A 27,918-nucleotide genomic window follows, 5' to 3' on the forward strand; every position below is an offset into this window, starting at 1 on the left:
AGGAGGCGGGAGGCAAAAGGTAAGCCCAGGCAGTTCATAAAGAATAAAGCCAATGAAAGCAAAAATATGCTCAACTTTGGATGCCAGGATGGCACAGAGACGTCTAATAGATTGGAACAAACAAGTAGTTCGGTAATAAGTATTTGGAGAGTGGAAACGTGGACTGCCAGAGATAGTATACAGCGAGTAATGCCTTTCTTCCATGCTGTGTGTGTGTGTGTGTGTGTGTGTGTGTGTTTGAATGTGTGTATGCGTATTTGCATCTGTGGACACTCGTGTGTGTGTGTGCATGTGCATGTGGAAGTCCTACACTGATGGTGGGAATCATCTTCCATACCTCTTCCACCTCATTCAAGGAGTTGGGTAAGGGTTTCTTTCTCTCAAGGAAACGAAGAGCTGGCTCACGTGGTTAGTGTCTCTAAGCAGCAGGCTCTAGGCATCCGGGTCTTCTGCACCTGAAATTGTACACGGTGTTTAAGTGTTTTGCGAGTTCTCAGGTTTGTACTGCCATCTCCCCTGCTCTATAGTGAATGACAACATTTAGAATGTCATTCTCTGAACTGCACTTTCCAGTCAGGGAGCTTGACAGCTGCTGTCTCACAGCAACACAGAAGGAAACCCTACACCCAAACTCTTCAGAACAACTGTCTGCATTCAATCAACTTCGTTGTTTTCTGGGAACCCCTATGTGAAGATATGTAGGGTTCTTCTTTATTCTCCCAGTTTCTCCCCCTATCACTAGATAGGAGAAAAACAAGGATAGAGGGGAGAAAAATAAATTGAGGACCCCCCCCCCATCTTATATCTTCTTTGAGGACGACTATGCCACCCCACCCCCACTCGTGAGCCTTTAGCATTTATATACCATCTGAAAATTTCTCAGAATTCCATATCTCACACAATCACAGAAATCATCTGCAGCTGGCAAAACCATGCTTTTTCTAGGGCAAGAGGCAAATCATAGTCAACCACTTCGGACAGTCTGAAGCAGCCCCACATTCCTCCACCTGGGATTAAGCAAATACATATTGTTTTTCAAAAAAAAAAATAATCTCACTACAAAGATGACGAAAGAGGCATGCTCCCCAGAGTGCCTATGGACCGTGGCTAAGCTAAATCCATGAGAGAGATTGTATCTGTCCTTATTTATGGCAATTGTTATACCGTTACAATGTAATTACAAAAACCAATGTACGTATTTTTTAAAAAGCTTCTTTAGATTTACTTATTTTATGTGTATGAGTCTTTGCATGTATTTATGTGCACCGTGTGTGTCTGGTGCTGGAGGAGGTCGGCAGAGGCTGTGGGCACCATGGAACTAGAGGTTTGGATAGTTGTGAGCCCCTACTGCTAACCAAACCCCACTCCAGTCCTCTGGAAGAACAAGTTCTTCAAACTGCCTGCTGGCTGCGCTGTCTCACCAGCATCCAGTGTATGGCTTTAAAGGGGGGGGGGGGGTGTTGCGGACATTTTTACCACACATGAAAGTCATGTCTAAACTCAGAGTAAATGAAATAAACTAAAGAAGTCTCTTTCCCAGCCATAGCTGTATGTAAATGGCTTGTGTGGACATTTCTCACTGGTGAAAATAGGAGTGTGTGAGGGTTTGTTTATGCTTGGAATCCCAGTACATATAAAACTGAGGTAGGGGGGTGGCCAAGAATTTGAGGCCAGCCTGAGTGGCTAAATGTGTGTGTGTGTGTGTGTGTTTATGTACGTATCTATATGCATGTATAAGTGTACATATATATTTATATGAACAATAAGTTATGGTTTGCTTCTAATAACTAAGGTTTGAGAGTCGCAGAAAACACATAGAAACAAAATCTGTTCATTATCATCCTCATAAAATAACGGCATGAGATTTTTTAAGAGTGTTACTTTTATGAAAAGAATCCCACAAAAAGGCAAGTCACTAAAAACCAAAGTGAAGCCAGCGTGGTGGCAAGCCAGCGTGGTGGCAAGCCAGCGTGGTGGCACCTGTGCAGTCACAGCTCTTAGGAAGATGTGTGGCTCAAGGTTAGCCTGGGCTACCTAAACCTTGAGTCAGGTAAGAAAACAAACAAAACCTGACGTCTCAGTGAAGCCAAGATGCCAGGAACCAGCTCCCGGGAACTCAAGGCTTTGACGACAAGCGGCGTAAACCGGCGAAAAAGGCTCAGAAACCGGTTTCCCCTACGGCCGGGAGCGCGCGGGGAGCCCTGTGCGCCTGCGTCGACGTCGCGCACGCGCACCCGTCGTCGTTCTCTGCCCACTGGACCGGTGGACTTGGAGGCAGCGGATTCTGGGACAGCAAGCCACCAGGCAGGACAGCGCTGTGGGGACGCCAGGCTAAGTGTAAGTGTCTCCGGCGGCAGGGCAGAGCCTCAGGCGACCCTAGTTTCTTGTTGTTCAGGTAACTGCCCGCCCTGGTACAGATTAGAGGAGAGTCAGGGGTTATACTCCCAAGCACCCTTTGGCTACACTGCTTCTAGTTCCGACGCGTCTAGAAGCTTGCGTGGCCGCATGTGGTTGTCTATCTGGACCTTTTCTTTCATGCTGAAGTAAACTAGAGTTAAACTTGACTTTCGCACCCGAATTTGGAAACTTCATAATAGCAAAGATCCTTTCAGCTGTCATTTCTGCACATTAGTAGGCTGTTGTGATTTATTTCACCAGGAATATAGTAGCTGCGGCGAACGATGTAAAGGTTTTGTTTTTGTTGGAGGGCTCCAATAGGAACACGTTTCCTCGATCCTTGCAGACTGGGCAAACCCCATCTTGTGCCAACCTTAATCACTTCTGGGGTTCTAAGTTTACATATCTTTTAAATTCAGTAAATTGGGCATTTCGTGTATTTAGTGATGAACGCCTTTCTTTTTCTGGGAACTGCTTGTCAACTGTTCTTGTCCCAAACAAAGCAACTCAATAATCAGTGGATGATACAGAACTTTCCCTCCCCTGTTATCTGGTATGAACCGGCTATGCTGGTGGCATTTTAGACATTCAGAAGTTTTATGTGTAAATGTGTTAATACACTTAGTTTTATAGTTTTTGTTTTGCTTTGCTTTGTTTTGTTTTTCGAGACAGGGTTTCTCTGTATAGCCCTGGCTGTCCTGGAACTCACTATGTAGACCAGGCTGGCCTCGAACTCAGAAATCCGCCTGCCTCTGCCTCCCAAGTGCAGGAAGTAAAGGCGTGCACTACCACTGCCCAGCTAGTTTTATATTTTAAAGGCCCCTTTCAAGTTTATAAAGCCATTTCTATACTCCTCTTAGTTTCTATCATAGTTTAAATCTGCTAGACTTGGAGAGAAAAACTGTTAGGCTGGGTTTCAAAACTAAAGTACTCCTACCTCAGCCCTCAGAGTTTGGAGATCATAGGGGTGTGCTTCTAGCCAGGACTTTCTGGAACATTAAACAACAACAACAAAACCCAGCAGAGGTGTGTGTGTGTGTGTGTGTGTGTGTGTGTACATGTGTGCCACAGGTGTTTGGGTGGCAAATGGGGGGGGGGGGTTATTTGCAGGAGTCAGGTCTCTCCTTTCACTGTGTGGATTTGAACTCAGGTTCTCAGGTTTGGTGGCAAGCACCTTTACCAACAGAACCTTTTACCAGTTTCCCTGGAACGTATTTTAATAAGAATGCAAGAAAGAGCCAAGTGTTTTTGAAGCTCTATATGCAGTTGCTGTTTGCAAATGAGTGGCTTTTCTCCTTTTTCTTTCTTCTCTTTTTCCTCTATCCTTTTTTCTTTTGAGACAAGATCTTGCTGTGTAGCCCCCCTAGGATCTTCCTGCCTCCCTTCCCAAGGGCTAGGCATGTGTCACTACAATCATCTGCTGCTTTCTTGGATTTGAAACGCCACCCTTAGTAGTATGTTTGGATTCATTTCTAGAATTTTACTTAGAGAGATTGTTCAGTTGGTAGTGTTTGCCTAGCATGTATGAGGCCCAGGGTTGTTCTATCTCCATGTACGTATGTATGTATACACACACACACATATATATTCGTCATATATGACGTTTTGGAATTTAGGGTATCTGTGTACATACATGGTTGCTTGGAGAAAGTACCCCTCTCAGTAGCCAAAGCTAGCTTAGAACTTACTATGTAACGAAGGTTGATGTATTTACTCCCAGCCCTCCTGACTCAGCTTCCCAAGTGCAGGAACCAGAAGCGAGGTCACCACACCCAGCTGATTAGCTGAGTATTACGTTTTGATAACTGGTAATAAGGGGATCTCTATTAATTGTTCAGAATTTGCACCATCATGCTCATTTCTATCTTTCCTAATACCTTGAACTTCATACTATTGAACCAGGTTCCAAAGATAAGTTATTTTATGCTTTTCCTGGGAACACATTGGACACTTTTGAATCCCAATCTGCATGTTCACCATCCTTATATGAATTAAAGATAAAGGACAAGAAAAAGGTTTTGTTGTTGTTGATGGTGATGGTGGTGGTCTCTTCCTCCTCCTCTTCCTCTTCCCCCTCCCCCCTCCTCCTCCTGTTCTCCTCCCGCTTCCTCCTCCCCATCTCCTCCTCTCCCTCCTCCTCCTCTTCACCCCCACTTCCTCCTTCTACTATGAGAAGAAACTCTGGTCATTTGAGCTTTGCTGTTTTTCTTTTGTTGCTTTTCTTTGTTTTTGTTCATTTGCTTGTTTTGTTGTGAGACAGGGTCTTACTGTGGACACCAGGCTGGCCTGCTCTTGGTTTCTGGCCCAGGCTGTTCTCAGCCCTTCGCAGTCCTCGGCAGCCTCCTAAGTGGTCAGGTCACAGGCACACACCACCATTTTTGATTGTAGCATTTTCTCTCCTTCTAGAGTGGCTGACAGGTATTATAAAGATGTCTCATGAACATGGAAGTTAAGTTCATTGCCTTTTTATTTGGTATTTTTCATATTTCTTCTTAAAGCTCATTGCTTAAACGTAAAATGCAGCGCAGAAGATGCTCTTTCCCGTCAGTTACTGTGTCCCTTCCTGGGGCCAGAATTTGCTTTCCTCACCAATGAGTTTGAAAAACAAAACAGGGTGAAGGTATTTATTATCTTGTCTCGTGGTTTACTGGCATCATGGTGGCTGGGACTCCATTCTTGTGAACGCTTGCATGTGGCTTGTTGCGTCTTGGTGGATCTGGAAACAGCAAGCCTGAGCAGAAAGCAGAGAAATGAAGCAGTGTCCGCAAACAGCACCAGCACGTGGTGAGCAAGGATTCATTCAGACACGTGAGCCTGTGGGAAATAGTCACACACAAACCATGGCACTCTTCTAAAGGCTATGGCAGCCTTTTGAAAAAGTATCATAAATTATGTTTTCGATTCTGTGTATGTTCCTGTGTTTCTATATGTAGCAATGTGCCTGAGTCTTAATTCTAAACAGCTAGCTATTGGTCACAAGATGGTTTTCAGTACTGCGAGTTAGTTTCAGTTACATTGTTTCTTTCCCTTTTAAAAAAAGATTTATGAGCCAGGCAGTGGGGGCACAGGACTTTAATCCCAGCACTCTAGATGGAGGCAGGAACAGGCAAATCTCTGTTTGTATTTAGATAGGTATTCATGAGTGCAGAAGCCCACTCATGAGTGCAGGAAGTCAGAAGAGGACATCGCTCCCTGGAGCTGGAGTATTAGTGAGCAGCCCCATGTGGGTTCTGGGATATGACCTCTAGTCTCCTATAAGAGCATCTTAACCCTTGAGCCATCTCTCCAGCCCCTCTCCTCTTGTTTTTTAACACTCCTGGGTATCCATACTGAATAGCCAGACTGAAGGAAACATTAAATATGCTTAGCCAGCATGTTGGATACTTGTATCTGTGGTCAGTTCCTTCTGTGCAGTGCTTAGTTATCACAGCAACCCTGGACTGATACATGGTTTTTCCATTTATAAGTGAAGTGGCTCTCCTAAAAGTCTACAGCTAATGTATGCAAGGGTGTGGCCATAGAGAGTTGTGCCTCTAATGTCTAAGCTTTTGAAAGGTCATGAAGAAGTAGTGCTTCAGGTAAGACTCAGAGAAGAAGGGAAGATGGAGGAGGTGTGTAATGTGAGCTGCTGTGAGGGAGGAGCTAACTCAGTGCCTTGTTCTTAAGCCACTGGTCACAGCCAAGGCAATTCCTACGCAAATTCCCGGGGAAGACGAGACAGAAGAGAAAGGCTAGTAAGAATCGCTTTGATACATTTTATGTCATATTTTTCTTCTTTATACCAAGAATCAAAATTATATATATTTCTTTAAAAACTGTGGTAAGAAAACTATTAGGGCCAGGGGGTAGTAATATTTCTATTCTTATATCTTATAATTTGATGTTCTCTTTAAATTGTTGTTCATAAACATAGTGCATTTATTAAGGAAAATAGTGAGCAGACAGCCTGGAAATTTTCTGTTAGAAGAAGGAAATGCTTTGTACATCTGGCAATCTTAAGAGGAAGTGGATTAATCTCGCCTGAAGCCCGACGAGGCTCAGATGGTTACTGAATAGGCTCAAGAGTGAACGATACGGACGTGGCAGGGGATACGTACATACAGACGTGATACCGACATGCAGACTTCTCCATCACCACTCCCACAAGTTCAACTCTCAGCATTCACTGAGTGCGGCTCAGTGAGAAAGAACTTGTCTGGGAAGGTCTCTGGTGTGATTTCCCAGTATTCCCCACCCCAAAAGGTGCTGGGTGGGGTTTGTAACCCGGAACTACTTTACCAGTACAAAGTCCATTAGATATAGGACTGTTCACAGATAGAAAAATTGGGGTAAGGCCAATGAAATATTTTTTTAATTATTCTGGATTTTATTTGTGGTGTTCCTAAGTCAGTAATGATCACTTTATTCTACCTGTAATACCCAGTATGTAAAGAAAATCAGTATAGCTTGATTACAATATAAGAAAATACCCTAAATACCCATTTTATTTTCATCTTAATTCTGGACAGCTATTTGTCTCAAGATGGTTTTCAATAATGCACATTAGTTTCAGTAACATTGTTCCTCTCCCTTAAAAAAAAAAGATTTATGAGCCAGGCGGTGGTGGCATACGACTTTAATCCCAACACTCTGGAGGCAGGAGCAGGGCAGGAAAATCTCTTGAGTTTGAGGCCTGTCTGGTCTATAGAGTGAGTTCCAGGACAGCCAGGGCTCCACAGAGGAAACCTGTCTTAAAAAAAAAAAAAAAAGAAAGAAATGAAAAGAAAGGAGGGGAGGAGAGGGGAAGGGAGGGGAGGGGAGGAAACAGAGGAGATGAGAGGAGACAGAGGAGAGAGGGGACAGAGGGGAGGGGAGGGGAGGGGAGAAAAAAGAAAGGAAAAGATGTCTACTAGACCTCAGCTTAGTGGTCTTTACATTAAGACCCTTCGGTGTCCTTTATATTTTCTGTTGAAGCCAGGCATGGTGACACAAACTTGTCATACCAGTGCTGAGGAGGCCAGCCTAGGCTAAATAATGAGACTGTCACATAAACAGAGTGGAGAGGCCCAGCACTCAGGAGGCAGGGGCAGTGGGATCTCTAAATTCAAAGCCACCTGGTCTACACCAGGAGCTCTCGTCTGCCAGGGCTGCAGAGTGGCACTCACATGCAGTTGGGGTTTTGGTTGGCTGGTGTGGTTTTCCTTTGGTTGTTTTTAAACGGTTTGCACACAGGACCTTTAGTGTGCTGGACAGAAAGTAAGCGTTCTTTTCCTGAGAGCCCCTTCCCTGGCTCACCCCTCCCGGGCACTTACCAGCTCTAGTGTTCAAAGCATCAGCTCAAGGCTAGAGATATTTTAGTTTTAGCTCCTAAGACTTCCACTTTGCATGATACACACCTCACACTCAAAACTTTACCCGCTGAGTTCATTTCTCCAGGCTTTGAAAGGCTTTGTTGACTATGAAAGAGTGTGACAGGGTTTAAGAGAGTTAATTCCGAAACCGTACCTTTTCCAAGTCTTTTTAGTATGTATTTATTAAAGAACCTGTGCAGTTAACTGAGGCAGCCCCAAGCATTCAGTTAATATGTATTGGCTTGAATTCAATTAATGGAAACTAGGAGCTGGTCTCTAAAGTAACAAAACATTTTTTCTTTTTTCCTTGAAGGTTTATCATGGCTTCCAGCCACGCCGTGTTGATGAGGCTGGTAGCTTCGGCATATTCTATTGCTCAGAAGGCAGGAACCATAGTCAGGTGTGTCATTGCTGAAGGAGACCTGGGCATCGTACAGAAGGTACTGCAAAGCCCGTCTGTTTCTGTAGTCATGATGTTTGTTTTTCATAGTAGGTAAAGATTGTCATATTGTAGACCAACTAACAGTTAATGGAAATCACAAGATCCTTAGTTTGGAAATCTGCTTTAAAAATAACTCCAGACTCTATCCAAGATCTTTGTATATATGATTGGATCTTTTGACTGAAGTTTACTTCCAGAACAGATCCTAATCTATTTCATACAAAACCATGCAACCTTAGAACACGTGACATGTTTGCGAAAATCCATGTTTAGATATGTATTTCTTATTTCATCCCAGCATTTGGGAGATGAAAGCAAGAGGTTCAGAAGTTCAAGGCCAGCCTTGGCTATGTAGTGAGTTCAAGGCCAGCCTTGGCTATGAAATGAGTTCAAGACCAGCCTGAGCTCTGTGAGACTCTACTTCAAGCCCACCTCCCTTCTCACTCTCCTCACCCTTAAAATCAGGATGTCAAAGAGCAGCGTCAACATCCAGGATAAACTGAGTGGGGCATAAATCAGCGATTTATCACTCAACAAACTTTTCTCTAAGGGAGCAAAGCTTGATTCTCTAGGACTGGCATTCCCTGTGACCAGCGAGAGAGACTCTTTAAACTCTTAGGGGGCTGGGGAGTAGGAACAAAGACAAAAGAGGGGAAAGAATTGCACACATAAACACACACTTGATGGATGAAGCAAGACAAACTCCAACAACTTCACACACACACACACACACACACACATACACGTCCACGAATTGGGTTGATAGAGCAAAGCTCCAACCAGTGTTACATATATACATGTATGCCTGCATGCATATACATGTTTGGTGGGTGGGGCAAAGCTCCATCCAGTGTTACATATATACATGTATGTGTGCATGCATACACATGTTTGGTGGGTGGGGCAAAGCTCCAGCAAGCAAACTCCAAAAACTTTATTTTCCCCCACAGTTTATATATCCCAGCAAACGTCTTTCCAGCTGTATAAAATTTGCAATGTGGTTACATGCTGTTTTATTCTAATGAATGATTACAGTGAGTATACATAAGAAAAGCACGCTCTATACCCTCACATGATCAAATGTTTTAAGAAATGTTTAGATTTAAAAAAAAAACAAGTCATTCCCAAGAGCCTACATACATTAGTAACTAAGTAACTTGTTATAGATTAGCAAGGTATAAGCAAGCAAGGTGATTTTTTTCAGCCTGTTTCTCTTTATTGGCAGGCTGCAATTTGCAGTTACAAAGAAAGGATCAATTATTTTATTATTCATCTTAAAAAGTAATCTTACATAAATCTTAAAAGAATCACAAATATAAACCTTTATATAAAAACAATCATTCATTTCTGCTTTAAATCCTTAGGCAGCATTAATATCTATTCATTATCAATTTTTTTTTTTAAGATTTATTATGTAGCATGTATCCTGCAGGCCAGAAGAGGGCACCAGATCCCAGACAGTGCTCTTAACCACTGAGCAATTTCTCCAGCCCTCATTATCAATTTTTTATTTAATTATATCAGAAAGCTGAAGGCAAAAATGGGTACAAGTTCATCAGCCCAGCCTTAGCAAGAGGGTCACATCAGTTAGTGTCAGTCAGGCCGCTATTGCTCTCTGACCAAACCAACCAAAAGACCTCCTTCAGCTACTAATAGTGTGCCTTTCTAAACTTCAAATTGTTTTCTAAGATTTTCTACATCAGAGCCACTGGCAAAAACATCTTAACCTCACTTTACTAACAGTCTACTTCTCCAAATGCTTTCTGAGGGTGTTGGCCAACGCTTCCTATCTGCATCTCCAAGGTCTTTCCAAGGGCGGTGATTGGATCTTTAATCTGCTCCAGCAGCAGTGCCTGTGAGATGAAGCGCTCAGATTGAGAGAGCCAGTGATCTTTCCCAGTGGGGGCTGGGCGCCTCTAAGAATCTTCACACAACAATAGGTTAGAAAGAGCTATACAGGGTTTCTCTGTGTAGCCCTGGCTGTCCTGGAACTCACTCTTTAGACCAGGCTAGTCTCCAACTCAGAAATCCGCCTGCCTCTGCTTCCTAGAGTGCTGGGATTACAGGTGTGGGCCACCACTGCCCGGCTTCTATTTCTTTTTGTTTGGTTGGTTTTGGTTTTGAGACAGAGTTTTTGTTATAGACTCACTGTAGCCCAGGCTGGCCTAGGACTTCTGGTGAACTTGCTTTTTCTGCTTTCCAAGTATGGGATTATAAAAAGCATATGGCACCACACTGGTGGTTCCTGTCTTGTAGCCCATTTAAAGCACATTGGTATCTAGAATCTTAAGAGTTTCTCAATTTGAGAAGAAAATATTCCAAATAATTTAAAAACACCTTTGCAAACTTAAACTGTTGTGGAGCTGGGAATGTAGTTCAGTGGTAATGCCTGCTCATATGTGTCAGGTACCATGTGCTTGATCTCCGTCAGCACATACACACACACACACACACACACACACACACACACACACACACACACTCACACATACTCACACACTCACACACACATGCTCACACACACTCACACACACATGCTCACACACACACACACTCACATTCACACACACACATATGCTCACACACACACACACACACATACTCACACCCCATTTCTAAACTATGTTTATTGGTATAGTTTCACACAGTAGTGCAAGCTGATCTCAGATTCATGGTTGTCCTCCTGCCTCAGCCTTCCATGTCCTGATATTATAGTCATGCAATACCATCCAGCTTCACTTCTCATTCCTTTTTTTTTTTTTTTTTTGGTTTTTCGAGCCTCCCAAGTGCTGGGATTAAAGGTGTGCACCTCACCTCCACTGCCGGGCTTCAGTGTGCACCTCCACTGCCGGGCTTCAGTTCTCATTCTTAATTCTCTGAGAAGCAGCAAGGACATTACTAGTTGATTCATTTGGAATTAAGCTCTGTGAATCTAAAGTCTGAAAATATAGTGTAAATTATATGGCTACATTATACTTGGGAGTCAGAAGACTAATTATCCCTAATTGTATTTCTACTGAGATTTGCATTCTTTGTTACAGACCTCAGCCACTGACCTGCAGACCAAAGCAGACCGCTTGGTACAGATGAGCATATGCACTTCCCTGGCACGGAAATTCCCGAGGCTGACAATTATAGGGGAAGAGGTGAGAGACAGCACGCCGTGAGGATTCAGAGCCGGCCTGCCATTGAGTCTTAGCACTGTGCTACCATTGAACACAAAGTGATCCTGTTCCTTAGAGGAAATAACCTGACTTTATAATACTTTGGTCCACTTGTAGGTGAAGTCTCCATTCCTAGTGATGGGAGCTGTGGTCACCGTCGTAATGAATATGTAGCTTTGAAACCATAAGATGGGCTCCATCGCCTACTGTACATGAGGCCGTAAGGTGGGAGGCATCTCAGGCATAAGGCCATGTGGCTCTCGTCTGTGAGGCCCTGGGTTTGAGCCCCTGCATCAGCAGTTACATGTGAAGTGTCAGCCAGGCTCTGGAACTCTGAGATACTGGGCTTGGTTTGCTTGTCTACTTGTCCTTCATTTCAGAAATGAGACTTGTATACCTATAGCTGAAACAATAGAATATGTTTTGGTTGTGTTTTTTATTAAAAAGGTTAGTTCTTTGACAATTTAGTGCACGTCTATACTAATACATTCTGATTACTTTGGATTCTCCTCCTGTGCCCTCCTACACCCCAACCCTGCCCCTGCCCCAAATTCATGGCCTTTGCTTTATTTCCCTCCCCACTTAGTTTAACCAGGATCATCTGTGTGACCATTTCACTGGGACCATCCAGTGGTCATCAGTGGTGCACAACTGAAAGCAGTGGCTTCCGCTTTCCCTGAGTCAGTCTGTAGGAAATAGTCCACGGCGAAGGAGAGGGCTCGTCTGCATCCCTCCTCCATCTCTGCTTAACTGTCGGGGGACTCCCCCTTCCTCGGACCCAGAGCAGCCATCTGTGGTCGTTAAGGTCCTGGTCGCACTGGCTCTCACCCCAGTGATGACATTGTGCAGCCCGTTCCCTCCCTTTCTGGCTCTTACCATCTTTCTGCCCCCTCTCCTACAACGCCTGGTGAGCCCAAGAGGGGATGGTATAATGTCTTATTTAGAGCTGAGCAGACAACTGTAAGTCTGTCTTATTAGGCTTATATGTCTCTCCCTTCATCATAGTTCACTAGAAAGAGAATCTTCTCTGATTCAGGCTAAGAGTGGGAATTTGCTATGGGAATAAATATGTATATTTAGAAAGCTGTTTAACACTGTGAATTTAGTAAAGCCATAGGATTTAATTCCTTGATAGGACTCACGACCTCCCCTTCTATACATTGAGTGGTTTCCAGACATGGAATGTATTTAAAGTACTAAGCATGGATTCCTGTGGTGGAGTAGACTTGAAATTCAATCAGGAGCAGGTAGTTACCCCGCTAACAGCAGTGCCACTGTTGTGCCAATGGGCACAGCTTTCCTGAAGATGGTGCTGTCGTTGGTGTGTAGTATTTTCTTCCCCACCAGCCTGAAGAACACCTTCTAGCACTATGAATGTGGCCAGTAGGGGGAATGTGTCCAGGTCTGACTTCTCTGTCTCATGTAACCAAAATGAGTGGTGTCCTTAGCAGTAAGGTCTTGCCATCTAATACCAGAATATGGCAAGTGCCTATACTGTCTTAGGGGCCACTAGGACCTCCCTGACCAAATATATAATAAGGAGTTACCACACACTTAGCACTTGGGGTTTTTAATGAAGCATAATTTCAAAGGGGAGCAGTTTCTAGGTGTCTCCCTTCCAACTTTAAAAAAAAAAAAAAAAGCATCCTAGCTATTGTGAATAAAGTGACAATAAACAGACAAGTTAGTTCCCAACAGTGAGATGTCAGGCCTCTGGGCATGGACAAAACTGCAGTAGCTGGGCCATGTGCCGGAATAGATGGGCTACAGTAGTGCTGCTGTTCTTAGTGTTTTAAGGAATCTCCACACCAGTTTCCATATTGGCTGCACTGGTTTCCCACCAACAATGAATAAGCTCCTCCTTTTCCACATCCTCACCACATTGACTGTCTTTAATTTCTTAAGGATTGCCATTCTGACAGGGCAAGAGGAAATCTCAAAGCAGCTTTAATTTGTACTTCCCTTTGTGTTAGTTATGTTGAACACTTTTTTAAATGTTTATTTTTCAATCCTATTACTTTTGAGAATTCTCTGTTCAGATCTATAGCCCATTTTTGCTGTTATTTGTTGACAAAGGGTCTCTCTGTGTATTCCTGGCTTTGTAGATCAGAGTTACCTCAAAGCTCACAGAAATCCGTCTACTTTCACCTCCAAGGTGCTGGGATTAAAGGCATGCAGGTTTTTAAAGTTATTATTTATGTGTGTGTGTTTGTGTGTCTGTAGATGAAAGGTCTTGCCTGGATATCTCTGCTTCACATGTGAGCCATTTACCTGCAGTGGCCAGAAGAGGGCGTCAGATCCCCTGGAACTGAAGTTACAGATGGCTGTGTGCTGTGCTGCCTCCTGGGTGCTGGCCAGCAAGTCTGATCCTCTGGAAGAGCAGCCATTGTTCTTAGCTCCATAGCCAGCTCTCCAACTTCTGGAGTTGATTCTTGTTCAAGCCAAGAGAGAAGGGTCGAGTTTCATTCTTCTACATAGCACCCACTTTCCCCAGCACCATTTTAGAGATGCTCTTTCTTCCTGTGTATATTTTTGGTGTCTTTCAAAAATCAGGTTGCTGTAGTTGTATGGCATTGGTCCGGGGTTTCCATTCTGTTGCACTAATCTACACATTGGTTTCTGGGCCAGCACCATGCCCTTTGTTACCCTGGTTCTGTAGTATAATTTGACACCAAATATGGCGATGCCTCCAGCATTGTTATTTTGACTCAGGATTTCTATGTCTGTCTGGGCCTTCTGTGTTGTACATTATTCATTATACCAATCTATGAGCAAGGGAGATCTTTCATCTACTAGTTTTTGCCTTGATTTCTTTCTTTAGAGTTTTGGGGGTTTTTTGTTATTTATTTATTTATTTATTTACTCTTTTGAGACAGGGTCTCACTATATAGTCTTGGCTGGCCAGGAACTCAGTGTGTAGATCAGGCTGACCTCATGACCTCAAACTCACAGAGGTCTGCTTGCCTCTGTCTCCTCAGTGCTGGGGTTTAGGCTGTGACACCAGGCCTGGGATTTTCTCTGATTTAAAGTTTTCATTGTAGAGGTTCTTCATCTTTTGCTTGGGTTTCCTCTGAGGTGTTTTGTTTTTTGAGGCTGCTATAAATGGGATTGTTTCTCTGATTTCTTCTTTATCTTATTTGCCATTGGTTTAAAAAGCATGTCATGTGTGTATCCTGACACTGCAGAAAGTGTTAGTGATTTCAGGAGCTTCCCAGTGGAGACGTGAGGGTCTCCTGTGTAGAGTATTATGTTCTCTGTAGATAAGAACATGCCAGCTACTTCATTTCCTAGCTATATTCCTTTCTCGTCTTGTTCTTATTATTTTATCTAAGACTGAAACACCAAATTGATGGCCCTGTCTCATTTCTAGTTTTAATGTTGGTATTTTGTATTAGTCAGGGTTCTCTAGAGTCACAGAACGTATGGGTAGTCTCTATATAGTAAGGGAATTTGTCGATGACTTACAGTCTGTAGTCCAACTCCCCAACCATGGTCAGCAGCAGCTGTGGATGGAAGTCCAAGGATCTAGCCATTGCTCAGTCCCACAAGGCAAGCAGGTGAAGAAAAATGAGTCAGTCTTCCTTTTTCCATTGTCCTTATGTAGGTCTCTAGAAGAGGGTATGGCCCAGATTAAAGGTGTGCCCCCATGCCTTTAATCCCAGATGACCTTGAACTCAAAGATCTCCCTGTCTTAATCTTCTGGGATTCATAGCCACTATGCTTCAAGGTCTCCATGCCAAGATCCAAGTCAAAAACTTATATGTCTGAGTCTCCAGATTAGGATCATAGGTGAGCCTTCCAATTCTGGATTGTAGTTCATTCCAGATATAGTCAAGTTGACAACCAGGAATAGCCACTACATATTTGTTTGGCAGGGTCTCATTATTTAGCCTAGGTTGGCCTTCAATTCTTCCTGCTTCATCCAACCAAGTGCTAGGATTACTGGTACACTGGGCTCTATAAAAAGGTCTTTTGTTTTTGTTTTTGTTTTTGTTTCTGTTTTTTGTTCTTTTCTTCTCTGTACTCACATTGCCCCTCTATGGTGCTGAAGATCTTACCCAGAGTCTCATGTGTCCTGGTTAGTCACTGATCGCTGAGCTGCATCCCGAGCCCCTTGTGTAACTCAACACCAGGTTCCTGCCCACTGCCTCAGCCTCCCAGCATTCCAAAGGAAATTGGGGAAACAGAAATATGTAAAAAAAAAAAATGGATTTATTTACAACTTTAGGTAAACAGGGACAAAGAAAAAGGTTTGGGGTTCTGTCTAGATGTTCCTGAAACGGGGTTTAAATGTGGCCAGGACCCAGCTGTGAGTCTGCCATTATAGTTGTGTGACTCGATGCCAGTCCTGGTGCCCATACCTCCAACTCAGGAGGGAAGCTGCTGGGCGAGTCCCACCTGCTCACGTCATCTCCAGCTCCTGCTAGGCTTATACTAGGTTGGCCGAAAAAGCTCTAACCAGAAGAGGCAGACAACAGTGGTTAGATACCCAGCTGCTGTGTATCCTGTCAGGAACACGATGCATTGTGGGAACAAACAGCTTCAGGAGTGTCACCTTGCCTCTGCTCCAGGACCTGCCTCCTGGGGAAGTGGATCAAGAGCTGATTGAAGACGGGCAGTGGGAGGAGATCCTGAAGCAGCCGTGCCCATCGCAGTACTGCGCTATCAAGGAAGAAGACGTAAGGTCCATCTGCATGCTCTGTACTCTGTCTGGGGCTGCTGCCACTGGGGAGGAGATACCACTTGTCCACAGATAGAACGCGTGTGGTTATAGTCACTGAGTGTGCAGAGCCAGCAGAAGCAGCAGGGACCACATGGATGTGTGACCATCCCTCAGCTCATTGTCTTCTGTGGGTCTCCTCTGTCTTCTGAAACCATTCTTAAAAGTAGTTTTAGTAAGAGTCTTCGCTCTGGGGTAGATTTGGTAAGAAAGCTTTGTGTGGGCGTTGGGGCTGGTCGTTTCTGAAAACCATAGACATTTTGTCAGTTGGGACTCTCAGCAACTACATTGGGTGGCTAACAGCTGCTTGTTCCTCTAGCTCCAGGGATCCTGGTTTTAAATTACTCAACATTGCACTTACAGAATAATTACTGTGAGGGATAAATTCTGTTCTGTGGGAAGAAGGATAAAGGATAACAAGACATGACATCAGAAGCCCCCCACTGCACTGAGAGCATACAGTAGGGTATTCTGAATTTGTTAAGTCCTAAGCCAGAGGGATTTCTCCTTTAGTCTAGCACCCAGTTTATAAGCCATCCCATTTCCTAGGTTACTGTGGCTTGTGTCCTTAGTCAGTGTATACAGGCCAAGCATTGTGGCCCGTACCTACAGTCCTAGCACTTGAGAGACAGGGGCAGGTGGATCTGTAAGTGAGTTCCAGGACAGTCAGGGATATGTAGAGAGATCCTGTCTTAAACACACACACACTCTCTCTCACACACACACACACACACACACACATACACACACACACACAATCGGCATGTACATATTTACATATAAATGAGTAACAACTTTGTTCCAGCTAGTCTCAGCACCTTGTGAAACTTTTTCCCTATAACGCCATCTACAGCTAAGTTAGATCATGGCTTTGTGCTTAGTGGTCAAATTACAGCTTACCGTGGACGTTTACCAGCTAAGTATTATAAAATTACCAAGGGTTTTTCAGTCAGTCATTTGTTTACTTTAAAAGGACTTAGGGCTGGAGAGATGGCTCAGTGGGTGAGAACAGCTCTTCCAAAGGTCATGAGTTCAAATCCCAGCAACCACATGGTGGCTCACAACCATCTGTACAGCTACAGTGTACTCATATACATAAAATAAATAAATCTTTAAAAAAGTAAAATAAAAAATTAAAAGGACTTACTCCATGATGATGAAGCTCTTTATGACAATTACAAAGCTGAAGATGTTGACTTAATTCACCCATAAGAACGTCTTAAACGTCTTAAAGGGGTGTTTTCAGTCTATTTAATTCTCTCTGAATTTTACATACTTAATATGGACGTGGCCTCTTTTCCTCCATTTTTGTCTTGCAGCTTGTGGTTTGGGTTGACCCCTTAGATGGCACCAAGGAATACACTGAAGGTCAGTGTCTCTCATCCACACGCGCTACACGGAGGCAAGGCTGTGACGCACAAATGTGCTGTTCCTGTGTCAGATAAAAAGTCGCTGTGATTCTGTCTGTGGTCATACATGAACAGTAACTAGAAGAGGTCATCTTCAGATACCCCTCACATACTCTCCCAGCTCCAGGGCTGAGGTCCCCTCGTGGGAAAACCATGGTTGTAAACTTTCTTTCCTGAGGGACTGTGCTAAGCCTGTGTTACTGGGCTACAGAAATGCTCCACCACATCTTGGTCCACAGTATCCCTCACTGAGGTTGTCGGGGTAAGAAAGCCAGACAGCATTGCATTAACACCAGAGGCATAAAAGTCAGGAGGAGTTGTGTGATAGCTCACACTATAATATCAGCACACTGAGGCAGAGGGACTGCTTTGAGTTTGAGGCCATCTTGAGTGATGTACATGGTAAGTCCTGGGTCAGCCTGGGTTAGAGCAAGACCTTTTCTTGGCAAGACAAAACGTTAGTCAGAAGAACCCCAGTCTCAAGAGTCGGATGGGTTTTTAAAGCCTAGAGTTGTAGTTTTCAAATAAAGATCTGCATCAAGAACTTGTGAGGCTGAGGCAGGAAGACTGAGAGGTTAGCCTGGCCATCATAGTGAGTTCCAGGCCAGCCTGAGGCACAGGGCAGTGTGAGGCCAGAAAGACCGCCACAGCATTTTGTGTGTGCTGAAAACATCTCTGAAGCCCATTGGGAAACAAGAAATCTACCCTAGAGCTTTGATTAACCACTGGCTTGGGGAAGGGGAATCCTGCATGTTACAGATCACCAGTGTCACATGTCACAGGTCACCACTGTCACATGCTACAGATCACCACTGGGTGATCCAGTGCCATGTGATAATCTCTAGTTCCGAGGCTGAAAACTTAAGTTTGGGGAGGAACCCAGTAGTAGTTAGTAACCTGGTCCTGCAGGTCAGAGCACCCTGGATGGGACAGAGGAGCAAGAGGAGTCTAGTACCGGCTTTGCCGCTGTGGCTTTAATGGGATTGCAAACTACTAAGGAGAGTGGTCATGGTTATCCATTCAGTTTAGTGACCTCAGTCCCCACTTCTGTCCCTGTCCAGTTTTCTTAAAGCTGGTGCGCTTGCCTCAAGTAGAGTTGTCCATGGGTAGATCATTGCACATCCCTCACCTTTACTGCAGAAATGACTAGTATGAGGTGGGGCGCACGCCTTTCATCTCAGCACTAGGGAGGCAGAGGCAGAGGCAGGCGGATCTCTGAGTTTGAGGTCAGCCTGGTTTACAGAGTGAGTTCCAGCACAGCCAGGGCTACACAGGGAAACTGCCTGGAAAAACCAAAAACGATGATGATGCTAAGGAAGAGGAGGAAGAGGGGGAGAACGGGGAGGAGCAGGAGATTAGCAGCTGTTGTTTGATGTACTGGTGGTAAACAAGAACCTGGGAGAGTGACTTCTTTCTGTCCTTCCTAGGTCTTCTTGACAATGTGACAGTTCTCATTGGGATTGCTTATGAAGGGAAGGCCATTGCAGGCATCATCAACCAGCCGTATTACAACTACCAGGTATTGCTACCAATGACACAGAATGTTAGATGCCTAATTACAGGGTCCGCTGAGGCCAGATGCCATCCAGTCCCATTGTCATCTCACCCATTTGCATAAGCAGCCACTTGGGGACCGGCTTCTCGGAGTACAGGCTCCCAGGCTGCTGTTCACCTATTGAACTTTGTGAAGGTATTGGGGCCAGGAATATAGATGTGGGTAACTAGACTGTGTGTACTGAACGGTTATCTAGTTAGAATTCGGTTGCAGTAGCTCTGAAGTTGCCCACTTGCTTCTTGAGTGGCATGGTTACCAAGACACCTGGGTCACAGGCAGTTCTTGAATCACATTTGAAGAAGCAAACACGTCAACAAAGAGGAGCTGCTCTAGCCGTGTGGCCTCCCAAGTCACACCAGGCTGTGCCTGAAGCTCTGCCAGGCTAGTCAGCCAGCTAGCAATGCTGGTCGCCCTCCTTCCTGTGTCTCTTCCAGCCTGCTTTGACTTCCTCCTGTGCTTCAGAGACACTGTCTCCTTCAGAACCAAGACAGTAATAGACTTTCAGAGCAAGAATTTATCATTGAATTTTAAGGAAATCATTGAATAAAATATTTAGAGTTTTCATATTAGTGTGGAGGTTGATGAACTTTGCAAAACTAAACAGAGTGGGGGCTATCACTTCTGGATGTCTGATTCATAGTTGTTTAGTTGTAACTAAATTTATTTAGTTATCTGCTGCTTATATGATTAGGAATTTGATTTATTCCTTGGGGTTTTCCAGAGTAGCTTTGCATTGTTAGGTGAGTCAGACTGAAGTGCTCAGGTGTTAATTCTTACAGGTGGCTTTGCTTTCTGCACAGTAGTACACTTGGGCACAGGTTTGTCATTTTAACAGTAGTCCTTAAAAGAAGGGTATTTAATTCATAGGGAAAGGTATGCATGGTCCCCTTCATCTAAACTAGAGATGTAAGGACTTAGGCATTGTTAATGACTTTCATCCCTTATGTCTGAGACTAGATAACTTGTATTCATTTTCCACAGAACAATGAAAAGGAGAAGCTCAGGGAACACAGGAATGAGGCAAAGGTGAGGCACAGCTAGTGCTGCTTCCAGGTCTAAGCAAAGGTGAGGCACAGCTAGCCCTGGTTCCAGGTCCAGGGAGGGAAGACGCAGGCACTGTGGCCGTGGTCTGTCCTGGGAACCGACCGGCTCATTTCCTCCTGCTCTGGGCCTCTTCTTCCTTCCTGAAGTGCTGTATTCGCTCCTCCTCTTTGTCCTCTGTCTGCCTTCTCGTGTTTTGCAACAAGTGGTAGCGGAACGTTGCCTGCTGCCAGTGTCAGGCTGGCAATGCATGGCCATCCACGTAGCTGACGTTTATCAGGCGCTCCCAGTGATCCACTCGTGTCAGCTCCTGTAATACTCACCACATAGCTCTACGTGTTAAAGAAAAGGATACTAAGTGACCTGCTGGTGCAGGCTGTCATCTCAACACTCGTGAAGCTGGGGCCAGAGCTTTGTAAGTTCAGGGGCATCCTGGCCGACAGAAGAGCTCAAGACCAGCCTGCAGCTAAGTGAGACCTCACAAAGTAAATGTGAAAGAAGGCTGGGGTGTGCCTGCCCCCAGGCTGTCTTCAACTCACAATTCTCTGCTTCTACCTCCTACGAGTTGAATTAAGGCCTCATGAGCGTCTGGCGCTACCGTGCAGCCCATGGGAACTCTGCAGACTCGAGGTTTGCGGTATAGTCTGGAGAAAAGAGAGGAAGCACACGGACATTCCAGGCAGCCAACCGTTGCCTTTGGCTCCTCTGTTGCCCCATGGCAGGAGGCACGCAGCACAGTCAGTCGTCGGCCTTCTCGGAGAATGCCTCCCCACGAGGAGCCTTCCCACTCCAGTCTTTCCCGTAACTAGAAGTGCAGATGTATAAAGGCCTGGCATTTCCTCCTGACTTGGGGTCACACAGAGAGCTCCTTGAGCTCTAGTGTCCTCACGGTCACAGCAGGAGCTGTTACCTAGCTCCCTACAGCCCATGTCCCTCTGCCCACACTGTTGCCTTCTATAGATGCTGATCCCATACACATTCCTTGCCAGCCATCCTCCTGCCCCACACAGCCTGTAGCACCAGTGTACTTCCCTAGGACAAAGGAGTGTTGACTTTGAAAACATTTGGACAAGTCAGTTCCAAGTGCCCCGTGTCTGCTTTGATTAACACAGTGGCACTAACGTGTGGCTCCACCTACTTGGGAGGCAGAGGCAGGAGAATCATTTCAAGGCCATCCAGGGCAATGTAGAGAGAACTTCATCTCAAAACCAATGCAGGGCAAAAGCAGAACAGCTTTTCAGAACTGCAGAGATGGTCCGGCCCTCGGGAGCACTTGCTGCTCTCGCAGAGGACACAGGCTGGGTTACGAGCACGCACGTGGCTGCCCACAGCCATCTGGAACTTGAGTTCAAGGCACATATGGTGCACAAAAGTACATGTAGTCAAACACTCATGCACAGAAATTAAAGATAAGTCTTCGAGGTTCCAGGTTAGTCATGGCTGCACAGTGAGACCGTGACTCCAGAAATAAAACGGAGCCAATGGGCTGGACTTTGACAGGCACTTCCTAGGCTCCTCGGTGAGTTATTAACTGACTCCAAGTCTCAGTGTTCAGGATGATGGCGTCTACTTCTGAGGTTGCTTTGAGGATCAGATGAACTAATGCGTGCATAAGGAACTTGAACTTAGTGTGGTTCTAACACATCCATGTCAGGTGGGTCCCAAGCCTGTCCTCACTGTGCATCACCCAGCTAAGATGGTTCTGGGTTAAGTTTGTTGTGTTAGCATCAATTTTACAAAACAGTAGAATATGTTTTCTACATGAAATATTTATTTACATTATGGTTGAAAGGTCTTTGAGGTGCACAGAGGAGAACACGGATTCTAAGATTGTATTGTCACTGCTAGTCTATCAGAGCAGTTATCATTAAAGCCTTAGCCAGTCTCCATTGTCCATGGCCTTCAGCAGAGTGCAGCCTCCCTTAGGTAACACGGTTCCTATTGACCCTTGAATAGTGAAAGTAGGATCAATACATAGCTCCACTTCCTGGAACTTTGGTGTCTTTTAGAAGTGGCCATTTCCAGTTTAACAGACAAATCAGTGGATGATTCCAAAAGAAGCAGCAATTGAATTCTGAAGGTCACTTTCCTGAGGATTTCTTTAAAACTGTTGACCAAAGCAGTAATGAGGAAAATCAAAGTATTGTCAGGACAAATTACTTGTCTATTTATTGCCCTTATATTGTATACAGTTGTGTGTTTTTACTTTTAAAACTAAAAAAATATGCCCTATATTGCAAACTTGGTACCTTCTGCTAAGTCTGTCTGGCTGACTGGTCCCGTTGTGGCTGCCATCTTTCCCCAATGACACTGAGCCTTGTTGTCATCTCACACAGGCGGGACCTGACGCTGTGCTGGGCAGGACCATCTGGGGAGTTCTGGGTCTGGGTGCTTTTGGGTTTCAGCTGAAAGAAGCACCTGCTGGGAAGCACATTATCACGACCACCAGATCCCACAGCAACAAGCTGGTCACAGACTGCGTGTCGGCCATGAACCCCGACACCGTGCTGCGGGTGGGAGGAGCAGGAAACAAGGTATGGAGAAGATGTGCCATTGACTCTGAAGTATACTGTCACTGAAGGAAGTGCTGAGCTTATAAAAATGTGAAGTAAAGTGAGCCTGGTGGAGCAGACTGTCACCGCAGCTCAGGAAGCTGAAGCAGGAGGACCACACGTTAGAGCCTGGGGGGGGGGGGGCTTAGTGAGACTAGATAGGAACTAGAAAGGAGCTGGGAACGAAGCTTCGTGCCAGGGCACGTGCCTCGCAGGTTTGAGTCCCTGAGTTTAATCTCCAGCACACACAGAGGAAGTAAAATAAAAGTGGAAGAGAGGTTACGTATTACATAGTTTGCTACTGGTATCACATTTAAAATTACAGAAATATAAGGTCAAGGGGTTGAAGTTATGTCTCAGTTGTACAACACGAATTTAGCATGAACAAGACACTGAGTTGAAACCCAACATGAAAAAGGAAAAGTTAAGGTTCAGTTTCTTAGATGATATAACACCGTGTTACTTGCCAATGTGCTTAGCTCCCAAGAGCCCTCCTGGATTCTTTCTAGACCCTCCTTCTATAGACTCTGAGCATGGGCCTGCCTCTGCCCTGTCTGCTCCTCCCCCATTCTTTAAGCCTCCTCAGAGTATCATGAAATGGAATATAATTAGACCTACTACACCCTTGATCTCCTTCTCTCATTGTACCCTGGTGTCATGATGTCATCCTGGGAAGACGCCCAGCCCCTCAAACTCATCACATCCAGTGGAGCTCACTACCCTTCTTCCACATGCTGCTTGAGTGACACCTCCATTTTCATAATTGTACCTGCCGGATACTGAGTCTCCTTCCTTCTGTACCTCCCACCCTGGCCCTTCCTGCAAACATAAGCTTAATCTTTCCAGTACCTCTCCTTTTACCTAAGTAGCCCATTGAGACTTGTCATCCATCGTCCCTCAGAGTACTAGTATAGCCTCCTCCAAAATGGTCCAGCTCTTCCCAGATCCCAGGAAGGCCCTTAGATACAAACAGCAGCCAAGTGTGGCGCTGCATGCAGCCCTAACCCTGGAGAGATGGGGCGGAGGAACAGGAACGCTAGGTTATCCTTGGCTAAAAATCAAGTTCGAGGCCCATCGTGAGCTACAGGAGCCTCTATCTCAAAGGAAGCAAATAATACCAATCACTAGTAATGGTTCATAATTGAGCATGAGCAAAGCAGTAGATAAGTGTCCAAAGCCCCTGGAAGGACTTGTGGGACTGACTGGGTCAGTGCCGCCCAGCTGCTGGGCGTGTCCACTGTTACTGCGGATTGGCCAGTTGTTTTTAGAAATTTAAAAGAAGTACTTGTCCAACAGTATTTGTGTTCTGAAGAAAACCCATGTGCATAAGAAAGCTTAATCTCACTTGGGCCATGGATTGTGGCTTATTTGATTGTATTTCCTCCCCTGGAGATACCATGTACTGCTATGTACCTGTTTTTTATTTCTTTATAATACTGGTACCATTTAACCTGTTTAGGGCTTTGATCTAAGTCTGACAGGAATTGATGAAATGCCTTTAATTGACACAAGCAGTTTTTCTTTCAGGCTGCTCACCCCTTACATAGTAAGTGATAATTGGTTTTTTTAACCTTACAGATTATCCAGCTGATTGAAGGCAAAGCCTCTGCCTATGTATTTGCAAGTCCTGGATGTAAGAAATGGGACACTTGTGCCCCAGAAGTTATCTTGCATGCTGTGGGAGGTTAGTCTGTTTGACCTTGGAGAGTGTGGCTTTTGTTTGAACTCTGGCACTGTTTCAGCACTGGTTTTTTTGGTTGTTGTTGTTTTGTTTTGTTTTGTTTGTTTGCCATTTTATGTGTATGAGTGTTTTCTCTGCATGCATGCCTGTACATGCACATGTATGTGTACCAAGTGCATGACTGGCTCTTGCCTAGCAGAGGGTGTTAGACAGACAGACAGAGAGTTGTAAGCCTCCATGTGGTTACTAAGAATCAAACCCACATGCTCTGAGAGAGTAGCCCATGAATGCGTTTAGTTGCTGAACCATCTCTTCAGCCCTCAGTTAGCATTCTTCACCTAGACTCCTAGGGTGCAGATGTTGGGGGAAGCCCAGCTATGATCCTGTTCAAACCACCATTCTTATCTCAGCAAGGAACATTTTCTTTTCTTTTCTTTTTTTTTTGTTTTTTTTTTGAGACAAGGTTTCTCTGTATAGCCCTGGCTGTCCTGGAACTCACTTTGTAGACCAGGCTGGCCTCGAACTCAGAAATCCACCTGCCTCTGCCTCCCAAGTGCTGGGATTACAGGCATGCGCCACCCCTACATGGTAGAACATTTTCAACTAACTTTAGTTTATATTGTTTCTTTAGTTTATATTGTTTAAGAAGAGTGGATTTTCATATTCACACAGTTATTTTAACTCTTATTTTGTTGTTTTTGCTGTTTGTTTTATTAAGACAAGGCCTCACTGAATCCCTAGCTGACCTGGAGCTCATTGTCAAATCCAAGCTCAAAAATTCAGAGCATTTTCCAGAGAACATGAATTCAGTTCCCAGCTGTCTCCTGTCTGGTGGTTTATAATTTCCCTCTTCTCTTCTGACTTTTGCTGGCACAGATGTGTGTACATACATATGAGAGAGAGAGAGAGAGAGAGAGAGAGAGAGAGAGAGAGAGAGAGAGAGAGAGAGAGAGAGAGAGGGAGAGAGAGAGAGAGAGAAGGAGGAAGGGAGGGAGAGAGACAGAGGGAGAGAGAGAGGGAAGGAGGAAGGGAGAAAGAGAGAGGGAGGAAGAGAGAGAGGGGTGGGAGAGAGAGAGGGGGGAGGGAGGGAGAGAGAGAGATTGATTGATTTTAAAAAGACTTTAAAAATTAGAAAACAGCCGGGTGGTGGTGGTGCACACCTTTAATCCCAGCACTTGGGAGGCAGAGGCAGGCGGATTTCCGAGTTCCAGGCCAGCCAGCATGGTCTACAGAGTGAGCTCCAGGACAGCTAGGGCTATACAGAGAAACCCTGTCTTGAAAAAACCAAATCCAAAAAACAAAATAAAACAAAAAAAAATTTAGAAAACAGATGATGATTTAGGTTTATAGCTCCAAGGTAGAGCTCTTAGCCAGTATGTGTGAGGCCCGAGTTCTTTGTTATCTTGACAAAAGCTAGAGTTATCTGAGAGAAGGGAACCTCAATGTTGAAAATGCCTCTATGAGATGGGGCTATAAGCAAGCCCGTGGGACATTGTAATTAGCAATGGGAGAGGGCCCAGTCCTTTGTGGGTAGTGTAACCCTTGCTATTGGTTCTGGGTTCTATGAAAAAGCAGGCTGAGCAAGCTAACAAGCAGTATCCCTTCATGGCCTCTGCATCACATCAGCTCCTGCTTCCAGAGATTCCTGCTCTGCTTGAGTTCCCACCTTGGCTTTTCTCAGTGAACTGTGATAGAGGATACATACGCCAAACAAACCCTTTCCTCCCCAAGTTGAATTTGGTCTTCATATTTTGTCATTAACACTAGTAACCCTGACTAGGACGAATGGGCAGACAGACAGAAAACATTTTGGAAAGTACACCTTTATAATAAGAGAAGTTGATACCAAGAACTTCCACTGTGTGGTGGTTGGAGAGATGGCTCAGTGGTTAAGAGAATGACTGTTCCTACAGAGAACTCAGGTTTGGACCCCAGCATACACATAGTGGCTCACAACCATCTATAATTCCAGTTCCAGTGGATCTGGTGTCCTCACCTGACTTCTAAGGTCCCTAGGCACTCGTGTGTTCCACAGTACACACGTGCAGGCAAAACCCTATATATATAAAATAAATCCTCATTTTTTTCTTATCTCTAACCCTAATAAATAAATGTTTTTTTGTTTGTTTGCTTTTTGGGTTTTCTTGGTTGGTTGGTTTATGTTGTTTCTTCAAGACAGGACTTCTCTGTGTAGTCCTAGCTGTCCTGGAAATCACTCTGTAGACCAGCTTGGCCTTGAACTCAGAGATCCTCCTGCCTCTTCCTTCCACATAATGGATTAAAGGCCTGTACCACTACCACTAATAATAAATTAATCTTATAAACAAATAAGAAAGACACACAGGCTTGAGAGCACGGGGCTCAGTAGTAGAGCTCACTTGGCTCACCTGAGTAACTGGCTTCAGTCTCTAGTTCCAAAGACTGGGAAAGCATAGGATGCTGGGGTGGAGTAGGCCTGTAATCCTAGAACTCTTGAGATGCAGGCAAGATCACTGCAAATTCAGGAGGAGCCTACCGAGTAAGCTCCAAGCCAGCCAGGGATGTGTCATGAATAGTGAGAGCTTAAGTCAAGCCTGCACAACTTAGACTTTTTCTTAAAAACCAAAACAAAACAAGAGGGCTGAGAACATCGCTCCATGATAGAGTGCTTGCCTGGTATGCACGAAATAAGTTCAATCCTCCTACATTCTACAAACTCATTTAAGAACAGAGTGGCTTAGGACATAGTTCAGTAGCAAAACATGTGTTTAGTGTGAACCCTGGGGTTCAGTTCTCCCATCCTGTCCCCCAAAGAAAAGCCCTTGAAACATCCTGACCCAGCTGTCCACTGACTTTGTGTGATGTTTTTTTGCAGGGAAGTTGACAGACATCCACGGGAATGCCCTGCAGTACGACAAGGACGTGAAACACATGAACTCTGCCGGAGTCCTGGCCGCACTGCGGAACTATGAGTACTATGCAAGCCGAGTTCCAGAGTCGGTCAAAAGTGCACTTGTTCCCTGAAGGGGTCTGTCACTTACCCAGGGGCCTTGGTTCAAAGGAGCACATTTTAGAACTGATTAATTGATTGCACAATTAGAGATCTGCCTGCATTCATCATTGATCAGTGATTTATTAGTAGTTAGGGGTAGAGATGGAATTAAAGAATTGTCTTCATATTGTCTAATACTCTGAAGACTTAGGTATATAATACAATTGTCATTTCTCCTGCCTAAAAAGGATTAGTCAGGTGTGGTGGCACTTACGGAAGTCATTCCTATCCCAGTGGTTGAACTAGGAAGATTGCTTGAGGCCAGGGCCTTGAGACTAGCCTCCTTTACATAGCAAGACACAGCCTAAAAACAAAGAAGAGAAAAAAACCAGAATTTACTTTTAATAATTAGCCAACCAGGCCCATCGTTCTGCTTTTGTTATTGTTGTTTGCTCGGGGGTTTTTCCCGTTCTTTTTGTTTGGTTCCCCCCCCCCCCCCGTTTTTTTTTGTTTGTTTTTGTTTTTGTTTTTTTTTTGGTTTTTTTTTTTTTTTTTTTTTTGGTTTGTTTTTGTGACAGGGTTTCTCTGTGCAGTCCTAGCTGTCCTGGAATTTACTCTGTATACAAAGCTGGCCTTGAACTCAGTGATTCCTCTGC

At 44.6% G+C, this 27,918-nt stretch overlaps 1 protein-coding gene across 2 annotated transcripts; it reads left to right on the forward strand.

Moving 5' to 3' along the window:
• Nucleotides 1-2,227: 2,227 nt before the first annotated feature.
• On the forward strand, nt 2,228-27,770 carry Bpnt1 (3'(2'), 5'-bisphosphate nucleotidase 1). Of its 2 annotated transcripts, XM_052200534.1 has the most exons (10): nt 2,228-2,337; nt 8,041-8,167; nt 11,211-11,315; nt 15,905-16,012; nt 17,373-17,421; nt 18,890-18,981; nt 19,999-20,043; nt 22,395-22,592; nt 24,189-24,294; nt 27,146-27,770. In XM_052200534.1, exons 2-10 carry the CDS (start codon nt 8,048-8,050, stop codon nt 27,292-27,294), a joined length of 972 nt encoding a protein of 323 aa, XP_052056494.1. In that variant the 5' UTR covers nt 2,228-2,337; nt 8,041-8,047; the 3' UTR covers nt 27,295-27,770. The 2 variants fall into 2 exon arrangements, with proteins under 2 accessions (XP_052056494.1, XP_052056495.1); XM_052200535.1 differs by lacking the exon at nt 19,999-20,043 and having other exon boundaries at nt 27,146-27,769.
• The last annotated feature ends 148 nt before the right edge of the window (nt 27,771-27,918 follow it).

Source organism: Apodemus sylvaticus, chromosome 12 (genome assembly GCF_947179515.1).
Source record: "Apodemus sylvaticus chromosome 12, mApoSyl1.1, whole genome shotgun sequence".
NCBI classification, from domain to species: domain Eukaryota; kingdom Metazoa; phylum Chordata; class Mammalia; order Rodentia; family Muridae; genus Apodemus; species Apodemus sylvaticus.